This window comes from Camellia sinensis, chromosome 14 (assembly GCF_055761805.1).
Source record: "Camellia sinensis isolate YWXY chromosome 14, ASM5576180v1, whole genome shotgun sequence".
Classification (NCBI taxonomy): Eukaryota; Viridiplantae; Streptophyta; class Magnoliopsida; order Ericales; family Theaceae; genus Camellia; species Camellia sinensis.
Genome location: NC_138974.1, coordinates 1,377,132 through 1,386,175, shown reverse-complemented (window position 1 = coordinate 1,386,175; position 9,044 = coordinate 1,377,132). Strand labels below are relative to the sequence as shown.

The 9,044-nt window shown below is 40.0% G+C and overlaps 1 protein-coding gene across 1 annotated transcript; it reads right to left on the bottom strand.

Annotated features, from left to right (window-relative positions):
* Nucleotides 1-257: 257 nt before the first annotated feature.
* Nucleotides 258-8,197, bottom strand: LOC114323084 (L-ascorbate oxidase homolog). Its single transcript, XM_082906846.1, has 3 exons — nucleotides 8,188-8,197; nucleotides 6,936-6,981; nucleotides 258-1,881 (listed from the first exon to the last, which is right to left on the bottom strand). The coding sequence occupies exons 1-3, from the start codon at nucleotides 8,195-8,197 to the stop codon at nucleotides 258-260; spliced, it is 1,680 nt and encodes a 559-aa protein (XP_082762972.1).
* Between the last annotated feature and the right edge of the window lie 847 nt (nucleotides 8,198-9,044).

The window sequence follows — 9,044 nt, the reverse complement described above, 5'->3', positions numbered from 1 at the left end:
TTTGGTTATGAATCCAAGTTAAAAAAATCCAAGATATGACGAAAAAAGATAGATAAATAGATACAGACATGGAAGTCATGCAAAAATTAATAACATGTGTTTTTTAAGAGTTGATAAATTTATTATCAGCCAGCAAAGCCAAGCCTTAAAGTAAACACATTCCACAGTAGACACTGACAGTGACCACCAACTCCTCTCTGTTACATTACATCGTTATATACTATGTAATAATAATATAATGCAAATCCATTATATTCTTAGGTACCATGAATGCTGTAAGGAGGGGGTTTGGGCAAGTCCTTGACAATGCCACACAGTGGGGTGTCGTCTGGGAGGTTGTATTCGTCCCTAAGGGAGCGTGCAGGGGAGAGGACGCTAATGTAGAGCTGTTGTCCCAAGTAAAACCTCTCCCACATCTCTGACCTCATGTTCCACATTCCAGCGTTGTCCAGTGTGGTCATGATGGCTGCCCACGATCCTGGGTACACCTGGATGTTGTGCCTGCTCACCGCATCCACAAGATTGTAGTTCTTCCTCTTCTCTGGGCTCCACCTCCCGGGCTCAATTGCCACGGCAAAGAAGGAATACCCATCCAGGTGCCATGTCTGAATGGTCTTCTCATGGTTCTCTAGGATTATCTCCACGAAGTTACGGAATGTGGCATTAACGACGTTCGGGCTCAAAGCCACTTTCTTCTCAGCCTCAGCCTCAGGCTCATCTTTGATGATGTCATACTTGAACACCTTATCATGGATTCCATAGTACTCAGCGAGCTTAAGAGGGGTTGACTCATCTTTGTGAGAGACACCGTTGATGGCGTAACGAAGATTTCCGTTCACATAGCTCCTTGAGTTGACAAGCCTGATGGTACGGGTGATGTTGATCTTACCATAGTGGTAGGAGCCCTGAGGGTTTGGGCGGGCAGCACTGGCTGTCAAGTTCCAGCGGAATGAGCGAAACTGGTTAATGGACCAAGCAATGCCATTGGCAGTCTCCGGTGGGGGTGGTGGGAGCTCAGCAGAGGCTGGGCCCTTGCCATTGGCATAGCGGACGATGCCAACGGCAGTTAGTGGGTGTTTGGTGAACCTACTGGAAACAACCATGTAATAGTCCTTGGGCTCTTGGTTGGCGGTGACAAGCACTGAGAAGCACTGCCCAACATGAATGTCAAGGGAGTCGTACACATTTTGGACGGTGTGGGAACCGTCCATCTCCACCAACTTCAAGGTGTGCCCTTGGATCCTCAAGTTGAGGGAGGTTTTAAGTCCGACATTGCAAACCCTGTACCTATAGGTTTTTCCAGCCTCCATGGTGAAAAGGACGGGTTGTTGTTCGCCAACCTTGCCAGACTTGCCGTTGATCTGGATGCCATCAGGCCTGGCTAGGGTGCGACCGGAGTCTAAGAGCTTCTTAAGAGCTTTGTGACCCTTAGTATACCAATCCCCTATGATTACGCTGTAATCATCGGCGGGTGCATCAAAGGGGACGGGGATAAGATTACGACTGTGGATTTGGAGGCCACCAATGCCGCCAGATGCCCTGTGCAAGCCTGTGGTGGGGAAGTAATAGAAGCTTCCGATCTGGTCCTTGACTTGAAAGTGATAGGTATAGTTGGTACCGGGCATGATTGGGCACATGGTTCCGGGGGTACCGTCTTGCCAAGAGTTCTTCCTGTGCTGGATACCATACCAAGTTAGGAGGAAAGGCTCGTCGAGGTTGTTGAAGACGTTGACAACGATGTTATTGTTGGAGGTGCAGTTGATCTTAGGCCCCGGGAATTGACCATTGATGAGGATGCCTTCCTGAGGGACACCCAAGGGGGAGATTGTCCCATAGCTGACGTTCCACTCGAAGAACAGGTAAGGGTCCTCCGCCTGTACCCCAACCCAAAGGCACATCAACAAAGCGGTGGTTGCCACCGCCACTGTGAACGTGGACACTCTACCCATGATATATAATAAATTTATCAGACTCTGTTTTTATTTATATTTATTTATATATTCTTTCTTCCTTTCTTCTTCTTGTTATTTGTTTTGAAGAAGAAGGAAGAAGATACAAAGAAAGAAGGAAGCTAATGCTTGAGTTGTTCCGCTTACCAGGTATTCCCTTTTATAGCTGGGACTGTTACAATTATGACCTCTCAAAACTCCCGTAAACTACTCTGTGGCTCACCTTTCTTTTATGCCCCTTCCGTTGCGGCTTTCCTTTCATTTTTTCTCTCTCCTATTTTTGGTACATTCTGTTTCATTCCCCCCTAAACTTCCTCATCTCTCTACGTGGTTTGAAATTTTCTTTTCTTTCTATATTGTGGAGTTTTACTCTTTGCGTAACACAACTTTACATAAAAATTTATAATAAGAAGACAATCATATAAGGTGTCATTTAGTATTGTTTATAATTTATCTGGTTCTTATAAAATATTAAATATGTTTATGTTTATTTTTAGTTTTAAAAAAATATTTCATACATACTTCTTTTTATGACATGTTTTGAAAATAGGGGTTAAGTTCCCTCTAGTCGGTGATAAGCGAAAGATATGGTTTACGAGTGGTGATTGCTAATGGTTGGAGATAGTGACCAGAAGTGATTGTTGGTTCAGAAGTGGTGGCCAAAAGTGGTTGACTAAAGATGGTGGCTTAAAGTGATTGTTGACTTTTGAATATATTGGTTGATAAACTGCTTGAAATTGTAGTTGTAAATCAAAGGTAAAACGCAGCGGATGAAAAATTATGGTCATACCTTTTTTTACAGAGTCTGAATTGAAAGGATCTCGTGGGTAAATCACGTGTTTCCTGAATCTGATCAATCAACCCAGCAGTGGAGTGATATTACAGAATGAATATCACCCACACAAGTCACAGTGCAAAATGGCTCTTGATCGTTGTATTTTGGAAGAGAGTCAGTATATGGGTAAAACATACGACATACGTTGTTTTTCTCTTAATCACCCATATCCTATATCATATTAGATATATATGATAATATCTCATCTATCCATATCAGTTGATATGATAGATATGGATATCTTGAGTGGTTATCCAAGTAAGTTTTGAATTTAAATTCAAACTTACATGGATAAGGTTCAAAAGGTTCAAAGAAGGGTCAAACCACATGGGCGCCCAATTTCTAACATCTCCCACTCGCACATGAGTTGGCATGACACTGCCACATCTCTATCTCAATCTTCCCAAAAAATGAACAATCTCATACTAGCCAATGCACCGTGCGACTGCTGAGAACACTTGCATGTGGGAGCTCTATACTAGAAACTCAAAATGAGCCAGCATAGAGACATCAACCTAAAAAGAACAGAAATAGTGTCTCATATACCCCAGACCTATCTAATTACACCGGTTCAAAAAACATCTCTAATCCCTCAAAAAGAGCATATTTGACCCTCTCAATTCTTGCAATATATTCATACTCAATCCGCTTCTCATACAGCGCAATGTGAGTTGCCGGCAATGAATATACAACAGTGGTGTAATACTGGATGATCTTCCCTTTGCCCTCATGCCATTTAATTTAGGATTGACCGCTTTCCCAGTGATGTCCCTTAAGGCCGAATCATACATGACCTCAGGTAACATACCAAAGTAGCAGAACATCAACCCCTTACCTTATGACATAATCAAAAGTCACAAAAGGGTACATAAATGAAAGTTATATCAATAATGACACGTAAGACTCACACGGTGAGAAAACAGGGATCCATTCTCTCACCTCATTACTCAGTCGCCAAGCACATATAGTATGAATACATGTTACGGTGGAGTAACTCTTCCAAAAGAGTGACGTCATCCTCGATACACCGTACAGATATTAGTTTAGTCGCTTTCTAGCGCCTAACCCGAATTCTCTATTTGTTCACCTTCTAGGCGCCAAATGAGATCTCGCATCTGGCTAATCATAACAGGCACAACATGGAAAGTGGGTACTAACATCCATGTTTGGTCCTTAACATGACCTCATCTTGGTTGTAACAAAGGCGACATGCATAGTGGATTATTTAAGCCTCTCTTGGCTCCAAAGAAAAATAAACCACTAGTCTCATCCTTGCTCGCTCCCAAGCGCCAAGGGCGATTGCTCGTGTGAGTGAGCCAATCTTGCCTGCTGACATCATCATCTGCTAATCATTATGACATAAACCATAATAGTGTCAACATCCCATTATCTCCAAATAAGTAATCGATTTTAAAAAAATTTGATCACAGCTTGTGCAATTCTAGATTCCAAACATAAGCCTTATCAGCACCTCTTGCGATAAGTATATACAACGGAATCCACCATGTGCGCCTCACATGAAGTGATTTAAGATCACTACCTCTTGCGCAATTACCTCTCTAAAGATATTTTGGTGACCAATTTACGTTCATTCTTAATGCGCCCAACTAGCGCATTGAATCTTACAATGAGCAAATTAATATACTACTAGTAAAACATTTTATCCACAGTCTAATGAGCAAGGTCAATGTCTAAACAACTTAGTTGACCATTTACCAAAAATAACACTTATCATGTCGAATACGCCCACATAGCGTACTTTAGGCTCCCACAACAAAGAAAAGATCAAGGAATATAGGTCATCTGTTTCTCCCAAAGACAATATGAGGATACACTCAATAGCTAAGGCTCTGGCTTTTACCGAAAGGTAAGTCAATGGGTTTGCAATTTTGCGTCTAGAATCATTCTAGGACATTCCTTATGTAAGTCATCGAAGACAAACCAAGAATTTTCTCAAACACAATCCCTAAGGATCGTACATCCGAGCATATAAATTACATCACCTATGTCCATCATATCTAAAATAGAGGACTGCCCACCTTAGGTGGTGACAACCTTATAAATTCCTGGCTCATAATGACTAAGTAAGGAAAAACTTCTTTTGGACCATTGATCATGCCTCAGTGGTCTTCATCGATCATCGTTGGCCTATCATGGCTTGACGAAATCTAAGAACCACTATTTGGACAACTATTTTAGGCTATAAAAGATTTATTGAAACTAGCAACCTTTTTGCACTCCTAACTTTTCACCATAAAAGCAGAAGGTAAATCCCTACGGATCTACTTATCCTATTCTCTAACAAGAAAGTTGGGTCACAATGTCCACAAATCAATGTTCCGAACTTATGTCAATCATAGCCTAAGTAAAAAATAACCTTACTCCCCAGGAGGAAGTCTTCTCATGGTCTACACCTTCCTCAATGGTGCGACTTTTCGGTATCTAGCGAGCCTTAAATGTTTCCCAATTGGGAATTGCACTAGTTTGTTACCTATATCCCTAACTAAGTGCCCGCCGTATCAGATTTTACACTCCATTTTGAGTAATGGGTTAGCAGAGAGCCATCTATGGGCGATCTGTAACCGTTAAGCAGCTTATCTTTATTTTATTTCTCATAAGATTGCGAAGTTAAGACTTAGGGTTCTGTAGCGCATTATTGTATGCTGTCTTGTAAACACAAAGGGTCGTGTGGCGCATTATTGCATGCGGTCATGCAAATCCTCCAGGTTATGTGCATATAGGTAAGCAGCTTTGTGGTAGTGTAACTAAGTCACATAAAGTTTTCTTAGTAAATGTGACGTGAATAGAGTTTTGGAACTCTATAAGATAGAGAATTTTAAGCATAGCGCTTTATGTAGCCTAGTTAAGAATGGAAAGAAATTTCCAATATCCTAGGGACAGTGGGAGCGATGTGCCTACTAATGGATTACTCCATTAGAGAAGAATACTTTACATTCTTAGTTGCGTGGTAGCGAATGTGAAAATTTTTCACGTCATCACTGGGTGATTAAGAGGGAAACATTCATGATTGCTCCGCAAGATGATAAAGAGCCGAGGATAATGCCAAAGGCTCTAGTCCCCTGTTTTTAGAAAGTAGATTAATGTTGCGTGGTTTAAGACAAAGTCTTTGAGGATTAACCATTTCTATAATTTGGTTGACTTTCCATTATGACGCGAAACTGTTCTAAAGTTATGCGTAATTTGGATAGTCATTGTTGAGGCATAAGGCTCGCTAGATACCGAAAAGTCGCACCATTGAGGAAAGTGTAGACTATGAGAAGACTTCCTCCTGGGGAGTGAGGTTATTTTTGTTATGGCATAATTTGAATATTAAATACAGCATATTTTTTTGGGTTTGTAATATGTTGCAATTAAAGAAGCATGATTATTTATTTATTTATTTACTTGAATTCCATTATTAAATGAATATAGCATGAGTTATTTGTAAATTTACATTAAGATATTATTGTATGGAATTTATCATGCTTTTGACATGCCATAGTTAGTGGGAGGTTGTTCGGTTGAAAGAAATCTTTGTAGATTTACTCCCAAAAATCAATATTTTGCGCATAAATTAAATTAAATTTTGGATAATTGTCACCTGTTACGCAAGAGATGATTACAAGCATAGCGGATTTTCGATCTTGCGACTTGTGTAATATTGTCACGATTTAACTTAGATTTTTGCGGAAAAATTATATTATGCTAATCAAAATTAATCCCAATACGAATTTCTCTCTAAATTGACTTAGCTTATGGAAGTTATTTGGTTGACCTAGACTTAGTAGAGATGTTCAAATGTGAATAATGTAATCCCATTATTTAGATGAGCAAAAGTCTTGGAAATTTTAGGTCAGACCTTAATTGAGCCAAAATAAGGAAACATGACTCAAAGTCGTCGTGGTTTTGTTGCCTTGTTTGGCATAATAAAAACTAATGTGTGCGCTATGGTTAGCGGCACGCTACGTAGTTTTGGTTGGCGAGTTTTGGAGTTATGAAATTAGTAAGCCCTCAATAGATCTGTATATGATCTTGACTATTGAGCTGCGCGGATTGACTTTGTAATTTGACTTGTAAATAATGTTACATCATTGGATGAATTAACATTCAAGAGTCACGTCATCCAAGAAATGCGAGCTTAAATAAATTAGTCATTAAGTGTAAGACGAGTAGCCAGTATGAGCAGTGTTTTGCTCTCTACCCAATTATTGGGAGTGGATAGAGCAAAATTTCATGCACTATAATAGTGTGCGTTGAAATATCACGTGAAGCTAAAAGATTAGCGCTTAGAAGCTGCAAAATCTATTAACATTGCCAACTTGTCTAAGTCTAGACACTTACTGTTTCCACACTTGAGTGTGAGACATGAGGAGGAGCTTCTTTGTATGATTCCTTAGCTAGGCTAATGTTTTTGAATAACGTTTACCACTAAGCGCAAACGTTGCAGCATAATAATGAAAAGGTCAAGGCCGACAAGGTTATTATGACTCTAAGAATTTGACGTATGGCTCGTGAGAGCATTGTGTTGAATTAGACTCTTTAGCCTAATTCGCACTTAAGTTACTTCAGGAGCTGTCATAGTTGATAGCTTATTCTCTCCTTCTTGTGGATAGTAGAATTAATTGCAAGTAACTATGAAGCGAGAAATAGATATGGCAAGAGGAGTATCGTCATCTTTCAACTAGATGCAGTAAAGTGTATGGAGAATAAAATTGACTTGAAGGTGCAGGAGATTAGCACTTACTAGTTAAATTTGCGACTTAGGCGCACTTGGTATCTTCATGACATCCTTTTATGATCTAGTGAATATGAATTAGTCGTGAGTCATTACCTAGTTGGGCCTAAACCTTTAAAACTTGTCTTCGAGAACTCACACATTAAGATGATTAGAATTAGTTTATGACATTGGTCATGAACCAGTGGCTTATTATACTTAATCACATTAATGAGATGATGGCACGATGGTTTGAGTAGGCCTTCTCGGGCTCACTCGCTTATGACATCCTGCTCTCATGTGAATGTGTAACTTTGTTCGCAATGGGTACACACAAGTAAGTAGGAAAGCCGTAGAAGGTCATTTGTTTTTGCGCCATTATCCACCTAACATTAACAATACTTAATTCCTTATCTCTACTACACCATTGTGTTTTGAGTATTACGAATAATCAATTTTCTAAGCATCCATTTCTCTTCACAGAGTTCTTTCTAAAATAACTCAAATAGATACTCGCCACCTTGGTCAAAACTAAAAGCACGAAAGCTGTTATCTAATTGATCTCAACCTCATATGTGCAATGTCAAAAATCATCTCAAAACTTTTGACTTATGGGAGATCAAATAGTCATGACTCAGATGCGTATCGTAATCTATAAATGTGTCGAGACTAAGGCTTAGCTATCATACCGTTACACATATTTAGTCACAAAAAAACATAGTGGACTAGTTTGTTGCCTATATCCCTAACTAAGTGCCCTCTATATCAGATTTTGCACTCCATTTTGAGTAATGGGTTAGCAGAGAGCCATCTATAGGCGATCTGTAACCGTTAAGCAGCTTATCTTTATTTTAATAAAATTTTGAAAAATTTCCAGAAGATAGAAAATTTAATTCTGAGTCTAACGGTACTAACCACGCTTAAAACAACGCTATAATGAATTACTTATGACCATTTAACGCGATTTAGAATTTAAAACAGAACAAACAGAGCCTTATCCATCAGCAACCAAGTCAGCCAAGCCGGAGGAGGAAAAACGGCGCAGCTCAGCAAGCGGCTCAACGAGCGGCTTAGAAACGGCTCAGCGAGTGGCTCACAAGCAGCTCACACGCGGCTCAGCGCACGACGCGCGTGCGTGGCGCGGATGGCGTTGTTGACGCGCGGGTGACGACGCGTAGAAGCGCGTCTAAATCGCGTCTGGCGCGTGGAGGCGCGTGCAAGGGCGTGGCAGTGCGTGGAGGCACGTGGAAGCCTCCCACAGCGCTTGGTGGCGTGTGAGGCCCACACTCCGCCTTCCAAGGTGTTTTCTGGTTTGATTTTTGTACTGCCAGACTCCATTTTTCAAAATAAAACCATTTATGGTATTAAAAAAGACATTAATGAACATAAAAAATAGGTATTTATGCTCTTAATCTAATGAGAGTAGATATTTTCCTCATTTATAAATATTCATATATATATCATGTATATATATTTATATAAAAATATACACATATTTTAATGCATAAAAATAAGCACGAAAATACCCGTATTTGCTCTGATACCA

What these genes read in the sequence shown, in the direction of transcription:
- LOC114323084 (XM_082906846.1), bottom strand. An exon ending in ACTCGTCTTACACTTAATGA is followed by an intron (nt 1,882 to 6,935) that starts CTAATTTATTTA and finishes CCTTTGGGTTGG; the next exon opens with GGTACAGGCGGAGGACCCTT.